The following is a 22,880-nucleotide window of genomic DNA, read 5'->3' as shown; positions in this document are numbered from 1 at the left end:
AAGCAAAACTTTAGGATTTCTAGTGGCTTTTCCATACAAATTTTGTATTAAATGATATATTTACAATAAAGCCAGTGAAATGTTCACAAGCTTACTGTGCTTCTTTTTGTTTGTTTGTTTTTGACAATCTAATTGTATTTTGGGTGTTAGTGCGTGGGTTACCTGTCCTGGCTGCACTCTGTCTGAATCAATGCAGATGCCGTGCTCACACAAAGCCTGGGATCCACCCTAACAGTCATCATAGCAGGAAGTGCAACGTGGACCGTACCATTCTGCAGAGCAGACACAGCTGGAAGATTCCAAAGACAGAGAAAGTAGGTGTGTGTCAAGAGCAATGCAAAGTAACTAATGTGTTAAACAATCTGTCAAATATTTAGTTTGTAACATTTTCCTTCTTCCTGTCCTCAAAGTGTACAGCATGGATCACCATCATTTTAGAGGTCAAACATTTCACTTTTAATGAAAAGATGGACAATGGATACAATTAAACTGTTAGGAACAATCAATAAGTATTATTGATAAAAAGAAAAACATGCCAAATTCTTTCAAACCATTAGTAAAAATGTGGTGGTTGGTTGTCAGCCAAAAAGAAGAGGAAAGCACTGTGCAAATACACACTGACAATACAAATTGATTAAATGATAGTTTTCTCTGGCATTCTTTGTAAAAAGCCTTGCTCTCTTTGGCTGAGTGCCTGCAGGCCCTCATAAAAACCTATTAGGCCTCTGCTTACTATTTTTTGCCTGTGGGAAATGTGATTTTGCCACATTGAGCATATTGGATTTTTGTTTTTATGACATTTTATATGTTCATATTTCATAAGTAAAAGAGTGCCTCCAGAATTCGACAACAGACACACATACACACATGTAAAAGAGTGCCTCCAGAATTCGACAACAGACACACACACACACACACACACACACACACACACAAAAGAGCCAAGTCTTTTTCCAAGATGGGTGAACTGCACAGAATGTTTTTCATAATTCAGGGCAAGCTATGCAGTAGGTCTCTGTGTGTCTAGCTGTGCTAAACAAGTCAGTTTAACAGAAGGGGTAACTTGTATTCTCCTGGGGTGTTAGTGCAGGTCCCTCCATTTTGGCAGCCTAGTGGTGTTCCAGCATAAATCTGACATTCCTTTGACGTCTGCTGAACAGATCGGCCCCTAAAAAACACACAAATAACAAAAGTGAATGAATTATCAATGCACTATTTGGATTAAAAGCAAAAATGTGTGCCACGTAGAACCACACGTGTTTGGTATTAAAGCAATGACATATATTTTGACTAATTTAAGCAATGATTAAAAAATAATAATAATTGCCAAACTTTTCAGTGACCCTGTTGCATATCCATCTACACTCATCCAAAAATGTAACTTATCAATAAAACATACTGATAACCAGCAGTGTCCAGGGAATTGCTGTTACTAAGTCTGTGTGCAGTAATGGAACACTCACCTGCCAGTTGTTTAGACAGATGCAATAGAAAGCATCCAACAGGTTCAAGCATGTTCCAGCATTCTGACATGGATTGCTGCCATAGTTCTTTCTTTGCACAGTCTAAATTAAAGAAATAAGTATAACTTAGGATTTTTGAATTTCCAAAAATATGATTTAGGTTGTGTCATTTATGAACTAGCATTCTTATGTATAAGACCAGATTACATTTTTTTTTTTTTTTTTTTAATATGAACAGTACACATTAAACAACAAATGAATGCCAATAAATAAATAAATAAATAAATAAAAAACACTCTGGCACATTTATGTCAATAAAGTTTATTAGTAAAGGTGAAGCACATCATTACCTGCTCTAAGGTCTGGACCTTCCCTTCCAGCCTTGTCAACTGAAATTGAAATATAATGTTAGTGACAAATTTTACACATTGTTAATATGTTTTTTTTTTCTTTTGTTAAACAGCCCTTGAAGGTAGAATTTCCCCACACTGGTTTAAAGTAATTCACTTACCAATCAGGAAGACTGAAGATCAGAGAGGACTCAGAAATAGATGGTACCAAGCTATTGAACTCTGTAGGCAAGGCCCAGTCTGTGGTCCGTAACCATGTTGGAGCACGAAAGCCAAAGCACCATTCCTGTGGGTCCTTGTCAAGAGAAAAGACCCGCTGATCATCCAAAAATGCAGCCTCTTTACATTTCTGGGCTATGCAATATCCTGGAAATGTCATTCATAACCTCAGAGCTGACATTCTAGCGAGGTCAAACTTAGGTTTCAAGCTACAGCTGGCAGTATTTATATGACTGCTTGGTATTTACTATTCAACCTCCAAATATATGTTACACGGCAAACCAACAGAGACAATTAAGGAGTCTTTTGTACTTTACCAGGATTTTTACATGAGCACCAGCATTGAAAAAAACAAAAAAACAACCGAGGACACAACATTGGTGTCCTCATAGCTGGTTACGGCCATGCACACAAGACACAAGCATCAGCTTTAAGCCTCTTAAGAGTGAGTTCAGTACAATACTGAGTTGATTTATGCCATTTCCGTGTTCTATGGCACAACGTTAACAAAAGCAAAAATCCAATCATACTGTACACAGTCACCTACCCTGTACAGTAATCACCTCCAGTGAGGGATAAATCAAAACACATTCATGCATACAGTGCTTCTGTAAAAAACGATTGAACAGCAAACATTGGTGATGTATATAGAGAACTATTCACCAAAGCTATTAAGGGACTCTGAATAGCAGTAAACTGCAGAATTACATTTAATCCATGGGATAAATAAAATTATGTCATATCATTCGAGAAGAGGCCAGACAGGCAAAGTTGTCTGCAGTATATGCCTTAATGCTCAAGCTGTAAAAAAATTGGATTTTCAAAACAGCTGACATGAACAGATGAATCACATGATGGACACTGGTATAATAAGTTGTATATTGCTGTAATAAACATATATACTGTATTGCATACTGCTTCAGATTTTGCAAGTCAGATTTTGCAGGTCCTCTGCTATTCCTAATCTACATTAATGATTTAGATCCTGGTATAGTAAGCAAACTTGTTAAATTCAGACGACACAAAAATAGGAGTGGCAAACACTGTTGCAGCAGCAATGGTCATTCAAAATGATCTAGACAAAATTTAATAGAGAAAAGTGTATGGAACTGCACGCAAGAAATAAAAATGTGCATTATAAATATCATATAGGAGATACTGAAATTGAAGAAGGAATCTATGAAAAAGACCTAGGAGTTTTTGTTGACTCAGAAATGTCTTCATCTAGACAATGTGGGGAAGCTATAAAAAAGGCTAACAAGATGCTCGGATACATTGTCAAAAGTGTTGAATTTAAATCAAGGGAAGTAATGTTAAAACTGTACAATACATTAGTTAGACCTCACCTTGAATATTGTGTTCAGTTCTGGTCACCTCGCTATAAAAAAGATATTGCTGCTCTAGAAAGAGTGCAAAGAAGAGCGACCAGAATTATTCCAGGTTTAAAAGGCATGTCATATGCAGACAGGCTAAAAGAATTGAATCTGTTCAGTCTTGAACAAAGAATACTACGAGGCGACCTAATTCAAGCATTCAAAATACTAAAAGGTATTGACAATGTCGACCCAAGGGACTTTTTCGACCTGAAAAAAGAAACAAGGACCAGGGGTCATAAATGGAGATTAGACTAAGGGGCATTCAGAACAGAAAATATTAGGCACTTTTTTTACACAGAGAATCGTGAGGGTCTGGAATCAACTCCCCAGTAAAGTTGTTGAAGCTGACACCCTGGGATCCTTCAAGAAGCCGCTTGATGAGATTCTGGGATCAATAAGCTACTAACAACCAAACTAGCAAGATGGGCCAAATGGCTTCCTCTAGTTTGTAAACTTTCTTATGTTCTTAATGTTTCTGGTTTCATAACCATAATTGGTGCAGTGACACACTGACAGACACTTACCCTTGTACTGAGTTGACGGATTTGGTTGGAAACATTTTGAGAGCCAGTATTTTTAATTGATGTGATGTCATCTTGGTTTTTCTTGATCTAAACAATAAAAAAACAAACAAACAAACAAAAAAAAAAAAACAAGAAACAACATTGATAGTTTCCAGGTCTTCTAAACACATTAAAAAACAAAGATTTCTGAAATCACTATGAAGCCAGCCTGTCATCTTACTGTTTTATCTTCTGCAGTTTATAGCTATCAATACTGTTTTTGTGGTCTTTGTTTAACTGTGCTCCCTCAGTCTTTTTAAACTCTTCATTCTTTAACCTTTCCCTTCCTTTTAGAGTTTGTATTTTAATTGTGTTGTTTTATTGTGTCTTTTCCTGGTTCATCATTTCCAGATATGTTTTCCTCTATATTTCCCTTATATTTTTTTTATATATAAAAAATTCTAATCTCCCTTTTTGGTTCCTGGCAATATCGCACCCTAGCCTTATTCACTCACTCACTGACTCTCACTTTGTCTTGTACTCCTCCACCCCAATAGGATGAACACACTGCTGCTCTGTGAGAGGTAATGATACTGTATTTTAATCTCTGTAAAGGCAGTGTAAATCTAATACTGTACAGCTACGGTCAAAGGTTTTGCATCACCCTATAGAATTAACTCATTTTGTTTCGTAAAGTCGAATGAAAACTGCTGAATAAAGTCACGTTAACATATTAAATTACATACAGCTTTGTAGTTTTCCTTATACTTAATGAAAAAATATGACATTTCGAAATCTAACAGGAAATACAGTACAGTGCTACTATTATGGCGTCCAGTAGACTTTTGCGATCTCATTTTGTAATTTCTTTGATAACATGTATTTAAATAAAGGATCTAAATTATCGAATTCTTTGGGATGCACAGGAGTAAAGGAATAAAGCACAGGGGTCTTAGGAAACCTCAAAGAAGCCTAAGCAGCAAAATTTTAGCCAAGTATCACATTTAACTGCAGAGCATTGGGGATCAGAAAGATAGGATGTGCACGTCTTTTATTTTTACAAATGCTTCCCCATGTTTAGTCTTACCTGATTCAAAAGTTGTGTCAGGTCCTGATCATTTATTCTCACGTTTCCCGATGACCCCGTCTTGAATTCTATGTTCTTGTAATTCTCAGTGTGGAAAATTTAATTCCCATTATCTGAAGTCATGCAGGGCCTTTTGCACAAAGGTATGTAGCTTAGGTATGTTGTGCATTTGAACTCAAACCACTAGAACTGGATCTTTGAAAATTGTCAAAATAGGCTAATTAACAATTGTATTTTAATAGACCACACATGCAATTGATTTAAAATATCAAGAGAAATGGAACACAGCCACAAATGGTAAAATGCATGAGGCTTTTTAGAAGTTGTTTAAGATGCCAAATTAAATCATAAAGTGGTCTAACATGTTCACAGGCAAGTAGGTATATAAAAGATATAATACATCCACACACTGCTCTACATATACAGGAGAGCCCACCCCCAAACCTACAAACTATGATCTTGTGGTATATAGTTTTTGCTGTTGTTGAATATACAAGTCAAAGTACTTACTGGTCATTTGTAATGTCTCTTTTCTTTCTGCCTTGTGCATGCTCTTTGGATTCACAATTTAATCCTGAAAATATTAGAAATATAACAAGAAGCCAGGGGCGCTGGCCTGTGCACGGCATCATGACTGCTGACCCTCACACATTGCTCATGAGGACAGAGGTATCAAAATGGAACATCAACTCAAAAATCTTGGACACTTTAACCCAGGATGATGCACTTTGCACTTCTGATGTAGAACAGATAATGGCTGCTCCAAGGTTAATTAAAATTGCATTTAAATTAACAAAGTTCTCCTTCAATGGAAATGTGGAATGTTGATTAACAAAATCTATGAATGCAATTTTGTTTTATTTAAGTAGTATTTAACTTAAACAACACAATATGTATGACTGCAAGTATATAGAAAATACTTTCTATTGGATGACACTACAGTCCAACAAACATTTACTTTTAACAGGTTATTGAAAAAGGCAATGTACACTCAAACCTATAGTAAAAGGACATTGGCTGGATAGTAGGACCACTGGTGTATAGAGACCTCTCTGACAAATGCATGATACAGATTTCATCTGTTAGAATCATGTGATTTAAAGGCCTTTCTTCTTAAAAGACCATTTTAAAACACTAAGTACCTTCAACATATATAATTCTGCCACAATGCTGAATGCAACAAATATTCACTGAGGTAACTGGAAAGTTGAGACATCATAGCTAGCTTTGAACTATTTTGAACTCGGCTCAGGGCAATATTTGCTTCCGTCTGCAGTTTTTTTTTTCTGTTGTGTTCACTGCTAGTGGATCTTAAACAGTCCTTTTAGTTTGACCGTTACCCAGGGAGTGTAGCATTGACCCCTGAAGAAAATAAACATTTAGTGGAAATGTTCATATTAGAATTGGGGTTGCAAGTTTTAGGGAGGTGTAAAAATCATGGAGTAAGGAAACTGTATACTTCTCTAGGATTTTTTTTTTTTTTTTTTTTTTTTTTACCTAATTCAGCTGATTATGGTTGAAACTAATAATAAAAGTATGCTTAGTCACTTAGTACAGCAGCAGCACAAATCAGCCGAGGCAGTGTTTTTTAGAAATGGAATCAGACCAATTGTGTCTATGGAAAATTCAGAATATACAAAAGATTACTATGTTTGTTAAAATACAGTAAGAAATGGGCCAAAAACTAAATATTTTAAGCAGTACAACATCAAGCAGTCTACAAATATTTTTAGACATTAACGTATCCTATTTTAATGTAATGTATTACATCTATATTTAAATGGCTGAAGTTAAGAGAAACATAGTATTTCTCAATTGAAACTAAGCAATGCAATATAAATGGAATATTCAACACATGTACAATGAAATAGAATGTTCATCCCCCTCAGACTCTCTCAATGCAATCTTTATTATTCCTGTTGCCACTTTTTGACAATGTAAAACCTTGGCACACCTTTATAGAGGATGCTTAATTATGTACTATAAATAACACAAAACTACATTTTTGTATTTAATGACGTACAGTCAGTTTGAGTGACAGTTATGAGAACAGTCAGTTGTTGCAAAGTTGTTCCTTTTTGGTTTCATAATAAATTAGTTAACATGGATACTAGTTTATAATGGAGTGAACAGAGATGCAATTGCAGATATCACAACTAGTTCCCTGTACCATATTGTGCCATTGGTATCTTGTGATAAAGTACAGCATTAAAACATAATGACATATATGCATTTAAAATTCTTTATTATAAAAAACTTTTCTTGTCCCTATTTTTTTCTGTGGGTGAATTACATCATTCACCTCAGGATGTAAGCAGTTACCCAACCCTGCATTTAAACATTTAAATCCAGTTTACCCTCATTGCAATGACTATTCCTTCTGATAGAATACTGGGAAGCAGCTATTAAACAAATATGAACAAGCAGTCTGTTGCTTATAGCTGCTCCTGATCAATTGTAAATGTCTTGATTAAAAGGAAGTCATGCCACATTTAGTCCCATCCTGATGAAGACTTGGTTCTGAATATGTACACAAAATGTACTCTACAATTTAAAAATGTCTCTTTCCAGCTATTCCACCATCAGTTTAATAAGTCGAGCTACAACACAGGCATTTAGACTGTTTCCTAGAAGTCGATAACGTTGCTTCAAAGTCGTTTTCTCAGGGAAACCTAAAAAAAAAAAGAACACAGAACTAAAATGAATCAAATGCAGATGAAGTGTTGTCCGTTTCATTGCCATTTTACTTTTGTCCTTTACTAATCTGTTAACATAATCTAGTATCATATCCAATGACTTGCTAGTAGGACTTCTAGCTGATCCTCATTAAACTAAAGCAACATGAAATCTGATAATGTGATCACTTTTGGATCTTGGAGTGCTGGTTAAACTGTTTGACGGCAGCATACACTTGCAAACTCTGATTAATTTGTTGTATAAGATTTCAGGAGCAATGCTGCCCTTAGCTCTATTTTACACAGTAACAGACAACACAGTCTGTGCCATGGGAAGACAGTAATGCCTTGACACCCCATGTAAAGGTACAACCCATTCAATGAAAATCACACAGAAAAAGAGGACGCAACCTGACTTCTATTGCTGGTCAATTACTGTTTGCAAAGATAGATAAATGACATTTACTAGTATTTTAATTAACTGACTGCACTCCCTTTTCTGTCATAATTCTTCCATAGACAATAACAAAAACACCACAACCTTTATGAACATACCTTTGAGCGCAAATAGCAGCCTCACTATCTTCAAACATGACACTTTGAACAGTTTGGAAAAAAAAATGGACATCCTAAATGCTTTTTTGTTACCTTTTGCCAGAAGAGCAGATGTCTAGGTTATCAACATTTTGAATGAATAAAGTAAAGTGGTAATACACATTCATAAAAGGGGAGGTTCAAAGTAATGGAAGCATCAAGGGGTCTATTTTATGATAATGTTGTCAGTGAACCTCTTTGCACAGCATTTTCACAGCACGACATTTAATGTTTATAATGAAAAGATTACTGTGGTTAAAAGGAGGTGTGTGCAGATCCATCTGGTGCCGTTTAGGTCTTCCAAATTAGATTCCTTTGCTCTATTTGTCAAATTTTTAACATGTATTATTAACCTGTTGTTCCAGTACCAGTTGCGTTCAGTGTAACTGTGTAATAACCACGTACAAGACTGCACCAGAAACATATAAACATTTTTAGTGTGAGGAAAAAATCCCTGAATAAATTAACTGACACTGAAGCCCATCGCAAGCAGGGAAGTGACCAGTTAATATCAGCACTGACAACCCATCAATTAATCTGTAACTCTCAAAAACATTTCACTGAGGTGAGGAAATGAGGGTATAAACACATGAAGAGGAACAGAAGTAACAGTTACCTCTGAACCAGCATTCTCAATGAAGATGTTTTAAACAAACAAAATCTGGGAGTTGTGTAACCTGCATTCCCTTATAAACCACAAAGTCTTTGTATTTCTATTAAATCATTAGCTATAACAAATCTAGAACCATCAACTACATCAAACGTTACAAACAAAACACTGAAATAACTCGGTCACTGTTACATTAAATACAGAAATAAATACAAAAAAGTGTCAACAACATACATGTCTCCCCACAAGACTGTAAATATTAGAGAAATTAGTATCATAAAAATAAACATATTCTACAGAACATCCATAGTATATATGTAAAAATGCAACCTCCATATATGCCAAGATTACTATTCTATAATAAACTTGTATTTACCAAGTTTCAGAATGGTGTAGAGTTCTACTATATATATATATATATATATATATATATATATATATATATATATATATATATATATATATGTGTGTGTGTGTGTGTAACAATGTACTGCAAGCATTATGCACATGTGTTCAAGTGCCTCCACTATATCATGTCACTGGGGATTAAGCAACCCCAGTTATTAAAACCCCTTAACAACTCTGCCTCAGATTTAAAATCAGCAGGACAAGGCTTTGTCTACGTTTGCTCCCATCAACAACATGGAAAATAATACACTTCATTCTGACCTTAAGAATCAATGTGTGTGTAGTAGTAAGTATTGACTAGCATTACATGTCAAGTAATGTATTTAATATACAGTATACACAACAGCAACGCCAAGGGGAGGCGAGGGGGGGTAGTGCCTTCCCTAGAATATGTCCGCCTCCCCCTCCGCCTTCCCTAGAACATACACTAACTACATCTCTCAGAATACAATGTCTTCAGATACGTGAGAAAATAAATCCAATAAATCTGGCAAACCCAGATGTCTTTCTAGCCAATCTCAGTAAAGAATGGTAAAAAATTTAAAACTATGTTGTTAATAAACACCCCGAGAGAGTGCAGCGCCAACTCTAGAGAATGAAGTTGACAGAGACTGGAGAAAACTGAAAGAAGATAAGGTACCAGTGTTTGTCAATCAAAATGTTTTATAACTTATTATACAACTGAATGTTAGGCTGCTGATTGGCTGTTAAGAGTAGCTAAGGGAGTTCAGTGTGAGATTGCCTTACATATATATACACAAGTGATCTAAATGAGCCGCTTGATTCATGACTTTTTCACAGCAAACCCCCCCAAAATCAGATTCTGAACAAGGAGCTGTTCCCACAACATCAAGTGCTTGAACTACACAAACTGTCGAAGATGTAAGTAGTGAAGAAGACGTAGACATCAGTGATTCAAATCTACAAGCCCCTTCCTCACAGGAAATAGACAACCTATCTGAAGTTCATAAATCCAAAGAAACAAGGCAGAGAAAACTACCTGGACCTTCTGATAGTTCACAGGCAATATCTGATGGCCCAAAGCAACCCCATCTTGGAAGTTATCCACAAATAATATATGGACCAGATTTCCGAAGTTTTAATCAGGACTGGTACAGAATGTTCCCTTGGATTGAATATAGCACAACTAATGGGATATTTTGTTTTTCATGTAGTTTTCCCTGCCTTAAATAGAAATCCAAATGATAAGACAACCTTTGTAAACGACGGCTTCTGTAACTGGAAGAAAGCTTTACAGAAAGTTGCCGGAGTGCGTCTTCATGACCACAGTGCAATGCATAAAGATGCTGCAGTTCAGTAGCAGTTTTATAAACAAATGAAGTCCGAGGGAGATCAGTTTCCTCACAATTAAACGAAGTGCACAAAGCCCTTGTGCAAGAAAATCGTTACTGTATTAAAACAGTAGCAGAAGTTGTTCTTTTCACTGCCCGGCAGTGTTTAGCACAAAGAGAACAGGATGAAAGTGAAGAAAGTTTAAATCGTGGGAACGTTCTAGAACTGATGAGTTTAATTGGTGAGCATGATGAAAAGATTAAAAAGAAGTTGAAGTATGGGCCCAAAACTGCTACCTACACCCATTCATCAATACAAAATGAACTCATCAGTGTTATGGCCAACATTGTGAGAGAACAGATTAGGAGCGAAATTAAAATATCATAGTGCTTTGCTTTAATAGTAGATGAAAGTAAAGATGTGAGTAAACAGGAGCAGGTGTCCATAGTCCTTAGGTACTTTCATGAGAAAGCTGTGTATGAAAGATTTCTGGAATTCCAGGCTGCGGTCTTTGAATGCAAAATCACTGCTCAACTATATCCAAGAAGTCCTTGCTTGGAGTGGTACAGATGTCCAAAAGTGTATTGCTCAGACTTATGATGGAGCAAAAGTAATGAGTGGGCATTTAGGAGGTGTACAGGCTTTATTTTGGCAGACTGTACCACAAGCTCTTTATGTTCATTGCTTCAATCATCGTTTGAACCTAGCAACTGTAGACAGATGCAAGGGATTTAATGAAGCATCCAGATTTTTTGTACTTCTGGAGAAACTACGTTTCCATGTCTGGATTCCCATTTTCTGAAGGTGCAAAGGTCACTGATTCCTGAAAAAAGAGTGATCGCGCTAAAGCGCTTATTTGATACTCGGTGGGCATGCCAGAGCTTAGCTTGCCATACAATTAATAAGTCCTTTACCCCTGTTAGGAGGTTGCTGTCTGGGATTTCTACAACCAGCCCAGGTAATGTGAGGGAGGTGGCAGCCCAAGGACTACGTCTGCAGCTTAACTTCAAGTTTGTCTGTTTGAACCTGTTTTCAAGAATTCTGAATGATCTGAAATCATTGTCCGATTACCTGCAAGACCCTAAATTCAGTTTATCCTCTGCATGTATGCTGGTAGACAGCGCTTTGTATGAGATGCAGCACCTGAGAGAAGAACCTTCAGAATTTGAAGCATTGTGGAAGGAAGCTATTTCTCTGGCGAGAGAAAATGACATGGATGAAGAGTCAGTGCAACCAAAACCAAAAAGACAACGTCTGCTTCCTGCACATTTCAAGGAATCTGTCAAAGAACATGTAACTAGTGAACAGGCTTCACTATCAACCTCAGAAGAATACCGTGTCCACTTGTTCATGCCAGTCATTGACAGAATTATAACTGAGCTGAGAAAACAATTCAGTGACAATAATAACATCATGAAAGGCATCAGCAGTTTGGATCCCAGAAACGATACTTTCCTCAACACCTCAGTGTTGAAGCCATTTGCTGAGCATTACAGTTGCGACACTGGCGTAAAGCTGAGGCTCGGCTTGCAGTTTGTATGAAAATACAATATAAAGAAAAAGAGAACGAAAAAGTTAATACCCTTTTGAAGTTTGCAAGTCTACTGCACAATCACTAGACTGCACTTCAAGAGCTGTACAAGTTGTGTGTCATTGCCATAACCATCATCCAGTGCTGGTGCTGAGCGAACCCTTTCATGTATGAAGCACCTGAAGACATGCCTACGAAACCAAATGAGAAATGACCGTCTTTCCGACTTAGCTATACTGGGTGTGGAAAGTGACTTGGCCAAAAACCTAGACTTAGATGCTGTTGTGGATTGTTTTGCAGGGAATCATCACAACAGAAGAATTGAAGCAAATTTAGTAATCAAGTAAAAAGTGAGTTTTTTTTTAGTTTTTTTTTTTTATTTTAAGCAATAACTTTATGAATACAATTGGACAAAAACTGGAGTTGAAAACAGTAACATTTGTAGTTCAACAATTGGTAACTTTGGAATAGTAGCCTATTTATCTGCACTGAAAACAATATAACATTGGTCACTTCAGTCATTTTGAGTTTACAGAAAAACAAAACAAAAATAATAATCACATATAATCATACTTCATAGAGCTTAATTTATCTTCCATAGGTTTCCATTCTTATTCCACAAAACTTCACCCCCCTCTCTGCCACCCCTTCGCCTCCACACTTTCAAAATCCAGGAGTCACCACTGAGTATACATAATACAGACTGCATTGAAGACTGCTTACAGCAAAGGAGGGAGAGCATCTTAAACAAACATGACAATAAATCATACAAGACAAGCCACAAGAAAGCAATTTGCACAGAATCATGATAATAAAACAACATATTTGTTTGACAAATACACTTAAAGATATTTAAGCAATATCGCAAAACCAAAAAAAAAAAAAAAATACGAGCTCTGAATAAGCAATGAACTGTAAATTACAATACTTACAAAACTCTGGGGGAAGTCCATGAAGATTGGCTATTTCTCTAGGAGTAAAGTACCGTAACTTTAACATCAACAACTGATTCAGTTTGTCTTCATCTGATAAAGTATGAAGGGATTTGAATGCTGTTTCGAGCTGTGAACAAACAATTTTGTTATGAAACTAGCAGCTTGCTAGACAAACAGTTTACCAGGGGAACAAGTCAAAATAAAATTGTAGGACTGAACCTGATCAGGTATAAAGACAGTACAGGAAAGATCCTCAGCCTAGCCTGGCATCTATAAATGTGATGATTACGAAACCTCATGCTCCTAGTTTACAGGGGCAGAATCAATAGTGAGCTCAGTACTGGGGAGCTTGTAAAAATCAGACTGTGTTAAATATTTCTAGCACAATTTCAGATAAGAATGACTTTCTCCATTGTGTAATGCTCCCTAGCATGTATTTGATGGTAAATGTGACCCCTCTTGAAAATGTTACTGTTGCAGCAATATCACTGGTAACAGATTGGACCCACATAGAAAGGACGTTCATTCTCCCAGACTTTGCACCAAGTCGTCATGGTAACAGATGACAGAAAGAGGACAAAGTAAAGACTATATGGACATGCACTTGTGACCGTAAAACAAAATCTAGTTCCAAGCTTTTTAAAAATCGACATTTAACCCTTGTAGAATTTTGTTATTTTTTCCTACATTTTTAACTTCTTTACTCATTATTAAAAGTGATAAATCTAGAACACGACACTGTACCTGAATATCCAAAGAAGACTGCAAGACTGAGCCAGTCCCTTCAACATAGTGTCCATACCTGAAAAATAAATAGTGGCAGCCCATTGAGAATAACTACTATAAGCAGTGATCATAGGATCAGAAGAATATTTTAAATAATCTTGATGCTTAAGGGATTGGACATGTTTGGAAGGTGTTTACTGTTTACATATAATACATAACATATTTTAACATGCCTCAAATACAGTTGTGTAAATACAGTGCTCCCCTTTATAAGGCTGTAGTCGGGAACTATAGTTAAGAGACCATGCTATTTGTGTTTCGCCTCATAACAAGAATACTAGTGTTAGTTTAATGGCATTATGGAGCAAATGGGAGCCATGACAGTACTGCCTTATAACTTGTTCCACAGTATAAAGGGCCACCTTATAAAAGTGGGAGCACTGTACCAAGGAACTTGCATAGCATTTAATTTGCAAGAAGTATCTCAATGCTATTTTCTTACCCTTTAGTGAAACACACTGATCTCCTGCATGTCGGTTGAACAATGTCCATTAGTATTGCGTAACGCAGTAGGGTCTTTGGTGGGAGCAGATACTGGCTTAAATTCTGCAGATCCACCTCTAGAAAATCTTGGAGCATCCGGACAGATACATCACTGTCCTGATTCTGCTTTCTCTCCAAATCTTCAGCAGTTTCCAGCTTGAAAATGACAGCTTCATTTTCCTGAGTCCTGCTGCTGGGCTCAGCACCATCATTTGGCTTACTTGTTTTCACTCCATGAATGCAAGCCGACAGTTCCTTATGTGCACCTTCAGAAACTTTACTGGCATTTGAATCTACACAGTCAGAATGTGGAAAAACTTCCAGAATCTGCATAAAACAAGAAAAGACACAAGAGAGGACTGAAATATTTCTTGAAATAAGAACGATTAGATGAGGACAATGTGACACATGGTGGTGGGAGTGGGTGGGGGGGTGGGGGTCTGCTGCTAGATAAATCTGGAATATTTCACACAATCTAGTAATATAATTTTCTTTATAAACAACAGTGTCTTTATGTAGTTGGGAAATGTCTTACTGATGAATGAACCCACTGAATCTACTGAGAGAGGAAATTACATGAAAGGAATAAAGAAAAACTAGCACTTCTCCCTGTGTGAAACGAATGCATCATGTACTCAGGATATCCACCCAGCACAATGCCAGCAGCAACTACAAAAGATGCACAATTAGTCAGAAACTAAATGCAGCAGAAAGAATAAAAGCAATTGAAAATCCCATTAAGGTTTCAATAACGTTTTGGGATTGTTTAACATTGTATAACTGCTTTCCTTTCCTAGTATTGAAAAAAATGTATATTATGAGATTATTAAAAATACAAAAAATTCACCTGGTTAGTTGTTTCAAAAGAGAATAGTCCAGGTTGTAATTTAGCAATAAGGAAATAACGCAGTCTTGAATTTGGAATCCCCAGCTGTTAAACAAACAAAGATATCAGTTTAAAGGTGCATGGATATGTATGAAGGGCAGATCCACAGCAGTACACAAACAGTGGCAAGAAGCAGAATGGATGAAGTGGTCACATTTTTAATTCAACATGATTTCTTTTACAGTACTTACACAAGTAGGAGACAGCAGAAACTCTTGGTATCTGTATCCACACTCTTGTAAGGTTTCTACCAATGAATCCCTAAAGAAAAATAAAAAATAAACTGGTATAAGGGAACATGTGTTAGTATGCTTTCTGCATAATTGGTATGGGCAGAGGTCAAAACAAGAGGCTGAAGAGAAATAGCTATTTTTAATTTTACAAAGAATGAGTCTACCCTAAACATGAACCAATCACATGTTGTGACAACCACAGAATTGATTTCAAATGTATACCTGGCAGATGATGTTTCAAATCCTTTGACATTTTCCAGAAGAATGAACTTAGGAAGCTTGTCAAGCCTTTGGAGACAGAAGCACATTGTTACAAAATGCAGTTCTTAGTTTTATTCTTAAAATGACTCCTCGCTTCCCAAGATCTTGATGAAAGCCTACTGGCCTGTATCTTCTGAATTAAAATGCATGCATTTTGTTCAGTTCTCTGCACAGCTACAGTGAATTTTGTATAGAACCCATTGTTATTTATAAATTCAAATCTACACACCTGGGAAGGATGTTGAGGATATAAAGAAAACTCTTTGTTCTCGGGTCCGAGACATCTCCTTGTAAACCGATTCTGTTGAGGAAGTAGAACATGTTGCATTGCATAAAAAGAGGATATGGGCCAGCGTCTACTGTAGTCTGCAGGTTGAGAGAAGAATAACAACATAAAAACAGCTACTGCAAAAAGGAAATTACATTGAGGAAGCTTTGGATTCGATCAGTATATTAACTGCCCAATGTGTTGCTAGCACTAAAACAAATATAGAAATATGCAAATCTATTTGGTTTTGAACAAAGAAGACTAAGCTGCGATCTGATTCAAGCATTCAAAATCCTAAAAGGTATTGACAATGTCAACCCAAGGGACTTTTTCGACGTGAAAAAAGAAACAAGGACCTGGGGTCACAAATGGAGATTAGATAAAGGGGCATTCAGAACAGAAAATAGGAGGCACTTTTTTACACAGAGAATCATGGGAATCTAAAACCAACTCCCCGTAATGTTGCTGAAGCTGACACCCTGGGATCCTTCAAGAAGCTGCTTGATGAGATTCTGGGATCAATAAGCTACTAACAACCAAACAAGCAAGATGGGCTGAATGGCCTCCTCTTGTTTGTAAACTTTCTTCTGTTCTTATCTCTTTCTTATACTGTCAAACCACATTAGAAAACAACATGCTGCCTAGGAAATGGGTTGTACACATATTCCAAAAGACCACATAGTTTTTTTATTTCGCAAACACAGTTGTTCATACTGTACCTGGTAAATGGCTGGCATGGTGGACTCATCAAAATCATGTCAAATGCTAGTTTGTTAAAATCATTTAGTGTCACACCCTGGAATAGATTATACATAAATTAGGTGGGACCTTTTAAAATACAAATATACAGAAATTCATTTTGCAGTAAGTTCAAGCACATCGCTTGCGGTTTTTAACTATTAATTTTGATAATAACATCCTTATGTTAAATGCACTAACTTCTTCAAAACACAAATGCAGTAGGCACAGAATGTATCACAAAAACGCCATCCTTTTATCAATTAATCAATAAATCTTTATTTCTATATAGCGCCTTTCACAAATTTGCCTCAAAGTGCTGAACAAGAGAAAATATAATAATAAACATATTTAAGAAGAAATAAATACATAAGTAAATAACTAAGTAAACAGGTTAATAACTAAAGAGCACTAAAAACAAATGATAAAAATAAATATAATTTACAGAACTGTGTATGCTTTGTCATAAAAGTATGTTTCCAGTCTTACTTTAAAAACAGCAACAGAGGGAGCCTCCCTCACAGTTCAGGGGCTCTGTAAGAGAATGCTCTGCCACCTGCATTTTTTCTGTATCACTGGAATGTTAAGCAAGGCTGCACCCTGTGATCTAAGAGGCTGGCTAGGAGAATATGGAGCCAGGAGTATTTTTTTAGGTATAGGGGACCACTGTCATGGACAGCTTTATATGTCAGGAGCAGGATCTTAAAACGAATCCTAAAACGAACAGGAAGCTGTGCAAATCTGCCAAAACAGGGGTGATATGTTCATATCTCTTGGTTCTTGTTAAACCTCTGGCCACAGCATTATGTACAAGTCGTAATCATGAAATAGCATGGCTAAAAATAGAACAGAGCATTACAGTAATCTATTCTTGATGTTATAAAAGCATGAATTAGTCTCTCCGCATCAGACAGAGAAAAAACATCTAAGTCTAGCAATATTTCGTAAATGAAAAAAGGATATCTAAGTGACGCTCCTCAAAGGAAAGATCTTGATCAAAAATAACACCTACATTTCTCATTTCATACTTCCAATTAGAGGGGAAGCCACTAAGAGCTAGGTCAGACAAGTTTATGTTACTTTGGCAATTTAAGGGTCCCAAAAGCATTATCTCAGTTTTATCAGAAATTAGCATCGAAAAAATTCTGACATCCATTTTTTGATGACGGACAGACAACTAGTCAGTGCACCTACAGCTAAATTGTCCCCTGGATTAAATAATAAATATAGCTGACTGTCGTCATCATAGCAATGGAAGTTTACCTCATAACTTCGAACAATATCCCCCAAGGTACGACGTATCTTTCAACACACTCATAACTGAGATAAGATTACAAGTTTACCAAAAAGAAATACAGCAATAAAAATCTTTTTACTCTAGAAGAACAGATCAAACTTTACACAGTTAAAAAGGGATTTTGGTTACTAGTTGTGAATGGGGGAGAAAATACTGTTAATCTATTACTGTAACAGGAAATGTAGGGCATTGTCATGATAATTCAAACTGTAATGTTGCTTCACACCTTCTCTTGAAGCATGGTAACTCCACACTTATAAAAACTACAAAAAATAAACCAAAGAGCTACAATGCTGATGTTTTTTGGAATTGTATACTTTTTGGAATTGTTACTTAAATCATATTTTTTGTTTTACAACAAGCGCTGAGATACCTAGCATCAAGTATTTTTTTCATATTGTCCCGAGTGAATATTTTTCTTATCGCATCTCATTTTAGAATATATCTTTCATTCATTCAAATCAAATGACAGAATGACTGGGTGAACTGCACACAATGTTGCTAAGCAACACGTTCAATTTTTATTTATTTATTTTTTAATTACCGGTAGGTTTAAATATATTTTATTTTCCATAATTCTGTATAAAAAATGTGGTTATTTCACTCATGAAAACCCCTTTGGTGGCTTGTCTAAGTATTCAGAGACCAGGCTACGGTTTCAATGTATTGTACTTGTAAATATGCGTCACTTTGCATACACAGATTCTAAGACTAATATTAACCGGCAAGCCTTTTGAAAGCAAGTTATTTGTTTTAGCTTGCAACACTGCATGTTTACATTCAGAGTGGCACTGCAAGATGAGAAAGCTAAAACCCTTCTGATAGCATTTCCTCCACTTGACCGCTCACCTCAATTGTTTTGGGCCACAAATGTGTGCTGGGAAAGTTGTGCTTGTAAACTGCGTTTGCAGTTGTGTTCACATCAACAGCAGCAACAACTGCAGCAGGAATGCAGCTCCCTGTAAAGTGAGAGGAACAAGCCTATTAGGATTGACTAGTACATAACATTGCTTGGTGTTTTACAATGCTGCAGCGCATGCCACTCCCCAGCGTAATGGCTTTAGTGATGGAGGTTGCTCAGGTGACGCTGAACTGGAGGGGGATAGGCATACTTACAGTAGTGGTTTCGCTAGGGGTGCTTAAGTTCTTGAGTAGCAAACCATTTCTGAAGGTGCTTGAACAGGTTATTTAGTAGCATTCACATACAGAAAAAAATTGACATCTCTAGAAAGACTAATAATCAACACACACAGTCACAAAGCAAGAAATGCAGTTAATTCTGAACCTGGGCACATCCTTACACAGTACCTCGGAGAGGTGCAGTAGAGCATGTTAAGGTGCACACTGACACCTGGTGTAAAATTACAAGGAAACCTGCTTTTATAATTCTCACATTCACAAACTCAAGGTCCAAGATAAACCTTTTTGATTGGTGTATAAGAATTTCACACAAGCACACATCCAAATGTCAAATGCTACATAGCAAGTAACAACTAATGTAAAGTAAATGTGATACACCCTGTATAATATTTAGGAAGCTTATTACGTTAGTAATGGCAATGTTTACCATATGGAGGTCCTTACATTTTCATCAAATTAATTTCCCTATGCTGTTATTTTTCCCCATCCTCTGTGACAATTTCATGTACTATTAGTAACAAGAATGATATAGCGCAGGGAGCTGATTTTAGATTTTCCACTACAGTATTTAGACATTTTTAACGGGATGCTCCTCTCACACTAAAATATGTTACATTTAAAGCTATGTTAGAAATATTAACATTACTATCATGTCATGAACAGAGAAATGTTAATATACTGTGTTCCTGTGGTCAATGTGAATATAGGATACAGGGTGGTGCTTTCCCATGTCTTTACATATGTTACCTTTCTTTACAGAACACATCCAATTGTGATTAAACTTGTTTTCAGCTTTCTTTACCACAAGTTATTGAAAGTATCAGATTCTGGGGCTATCTACCCATCTGGTTAGAAAAAAAAAAAAAAAAAAAAACTTTAAATAATGACATCAATCATGCATGCAAAGTTAAAGCAGATAAAAACAAATAAAACACATGCATTACGTATTCAAACAGAATCCTGGATTTTTTTTTTTTTTGTATTATCTTACTAAAATAACAGACTTTTGTCACATTTAAAATGTTTGCATATACTTTAGTATCTGGAGAATTGCTTATCCAAAGTGTGTAAACATTTAATTGCCATTCTTATTGTACTGGAAACGACTCTGTACATACTCCTTATGGACGCGACACTGTGCATACTGCTTATGAATATGACTCTGTACATACAGCTTATGAATACGACACTGACCATACTGCTTATGAATATGAGAAGGTACATACTGCTTATGAATACTACTCTGTGCATACTGCTTATGGATACGACAATGTACATACTGCTTATAGTCATTTCATTTTTGTGTTATACTGTTTGCCCTAATTTTGAATTCACGGCCATGGTGGGGTTGTACTGTATCCTACTGACTACTTTTCAGTTTGGGTATAATCTTCTCTTGCCATTAGTCTTATATTGATCTAATGCAATGGTCCAGGACTTGTTGACTGAACCAGTTAAACTGTAAAAGTAAAAAAACTGATACAACTGCAGTCCTATTCTAAACATGAAAGTCAAATTAGATAGAACAAAAGCATACCAAAAAGTATTCATCCCCCCTAGTTATCAAAGTTCCTAGTGGTATGACTCAAAGTCCAGAAACTCTGACTCCTACCAACTTAAAGAAAGAACTGAATGGCATGCATGGAGCAACACTTTCAGAGCGTTAGTCAAAACAATTAGCAAGAACCAGCAGCCAAACAATACTCCCAATGTTTAAAACTAGGTCACAGACACTGATGCAGTTTTTTTTTTTCCTTCACTTCACTACTGATACTGTAGTATAATGAGTTGAAGTCTCAGAATAACACTTACTCAATGCAGGAAAAATTACACTTGTTGTTCAATGTGTGCATTGTGTGGTCTGCTCCAGAAATCCGGGATTTAAAAAGCATTACTGAATGTATTACTTTGTGCAAATATCGCTTTATTCTGAACTCAAGTTTACATTCAAGACCCCACCTAATAAACCAGTGTTTCTTAAGTATTGTATGAATGTGTATGTTAACATTCAGTTTTAACCCATAATGTATTTTTGTAAGAAGAGAAAAGGTAAAAGGTCATCAGTGTAAAACGAAAGTTTTTTCGGGGGAGGCAAAAACATCTACTGAATAAGTTACAGTTTAACATGGTTGTATAATAATAATAATAATAATAATAATAATAATAATAAATATTTTTTGTATGCAATTTTCAGAAGGAGTACTACCGCTGCTAGTACTACATATATGCTGTAGTACTGTATCAGTTTTAACCCTGAAATAATATGTTTTTGACCTTGATAAATACAAATGTCTCGCATTTAATCAAATTCAGTATCATACTCCCAAAACTATTTAAAATGATAGAATACCCATAAAATGAACCCTGTTTATAGCCAGACTGTTTTCACGTCAGACTCGAGCAACAACGCACATGAGCTCCTTCTGTCTGTTAAAATTTTGAATGCATAGCGGTAAAGTATTTATTTTACCTTTTAATGCGTAATGCATCCCGCCAATCCCACTGTACAACTCTAAAACGCGAAGCTTTCCCATCTTCAAAAACCATGTAAACAGAAACGCATGTATGCATAACTTTCCCTCTTCCTGTTCCACCTGCCCTGTAAGTTCCGCTCTCTTTCAGTTCCGCCCTCTCTGACATCGGTTTGGGTAAATTCCGAACAATACACAATACTTATTTGAACATTTATCGTCATATTATCATCGGCGTAATATATTTTAGATTTGGCCTAACAAAAATGTGTTGTGCTAGAATGTATGTAGGATATAGTATATTTGCCAAAACATAGCCAATTAAATCAGAAAATATAATATACTACAAAACATAAAATGTCTCTATATGCTAGAACATAAATAAAAGCTCTAGGTATGATCTTATGAGGAGACGTGTGCAGAGGCCTCTGGTGGTGAAAAGAGATTTTTTTTAAAACGTTTTTTTTTTCTTCTGTTTTGTGGTTTCTTTCTTTTTTCCATCATGATTTAGGTAAGCTTAGATTGAGAACTGTCTACACACGCATGTAGTCAAAATCCTTAACAGAATGACTGGAGTTGGGATGTTATTCCTTTTATCCCACTCAAGACCTCTTACTACTAAACACTTTGGTATCATTGAATAGGTAATCAGCATGCCCTCTTTAAGTCAATCGTAATGGTCTTCATGATCAAGCCATCTCACAAGTGCAGTGGTACCCCAGAATGGTGTACATTTTTAGGAATGTAGAGAGGTTAGGGGCGGGGCTGTTTCACCCTCACAGTACTAGCTCTCAACTGTCTTGGTATTCCTGATTAGATCATTTTCTTGATCTCCTGTTTAAATATTTTGCAAAATGTACCACAAATATTATCAATTTACTATCAATGCAGACTGACTGTGCGGTTTCTGCATTTGATCTTAAAACATGTTTCTGCAAATGTAAATGCCACACCCACTGTCATTCAAGGCTAGTGACACCATTATTTTAGACTTCTACATTTTATCCGCAACTTTGGAAACTATGCTGAAGATCGACATCCATCTCCATATATTTCGTGTTTAGGATGAGACACCTCCTAACAACCAAAACAATGTTTTGTGTCACGATGGTGGTGTTGGAGGGGTTAACATCTGACACCCCTTTTATAACAGAAAGTATCACGCATTCAGCAACTCATGACTGAGTGATATAAGGAACTGTTGCTAGGAAACATTCACTTGTTTACTCCCTGAAGAAAAGTGGCATTTGTGAGTTTCATTTAATTTTTTTTC

At 36.2% G+C, this 22,880-nt stretch overlaps 1 protein-coding gene and 1 pseudogene across 2 annotated transcripts; both read right to left on the bottom strand.

Moving 5' to 3' along the window:
• Positions 1-2,192, bottom strand: part of LOC121307732 — a 56,341-nt pseudogene extending 54,149 nt beyond the window's left edge.
• A 3,829-nt stretch (positions 2,193-6,021) lies between these two features.
• On the bottom strand, positions 6,022-21,732 carry trdmt1 (tRNA aspartic acid methyltransferase 1). Of its 2 annotated transcripts, XM_041244384.1 has the most exons (11): positions 21,607-21,732; positions 18,846-18,955; positions 16,681-16,757; positions 15,923-15,994; positions 15,655-15,720; positions 15,391-15,460; positions 15,161-15,244; positions 14,273-14,640; positions 13,789-13,846; positions 13,042-13,171; positions 6,022-7,670 (listed from the first exon to the last, which is right to left on the bottom strand). In XM_041244384.1, exons 1-11 carry the CDS (start codon positions 21,668-21,670, stop codon positions 7,570-7,572), a joined length of 1,200 nt encoding a protein of 399 aa, XP_041100318.1. In that variant the 5' UTR covers positions 21,671-21,732; the 3' UTR covers positions 6,022-7,569. The 2 variants fall into 2 exon arrangements, with proteins under 2 accessions (XP_041100318.1, XP_041100319.1); XM_041244385.1 differs by lacking the exon at positions 21,607-21,732 and having other exon boundaries at positions 15,923-16,059; positions 18,846-18,933.
• Positions 21,733-22,880: the final 1,148 nt, after the last annotated feature.

The sequence above is a fragment of the Polyodon spathula genome, chromosome 3, assembly GCF_017654505.1.
Source record: "Polyodon spathula isolate WHYD16114869_AA chromosome 3, ASM1765450v1, whole genome shotgun sequence".
Taxonomy (NCBI): domain Eukaryota; kingdom Metazoa; phylum Chordata; class Actinopteri; order Acipenseriformes; family Polyodontidae; genus Polyodon; species Polyodon spathula.
This window is presented reverse-complemented; position numbering and strand designations above follow the sequence as displayed.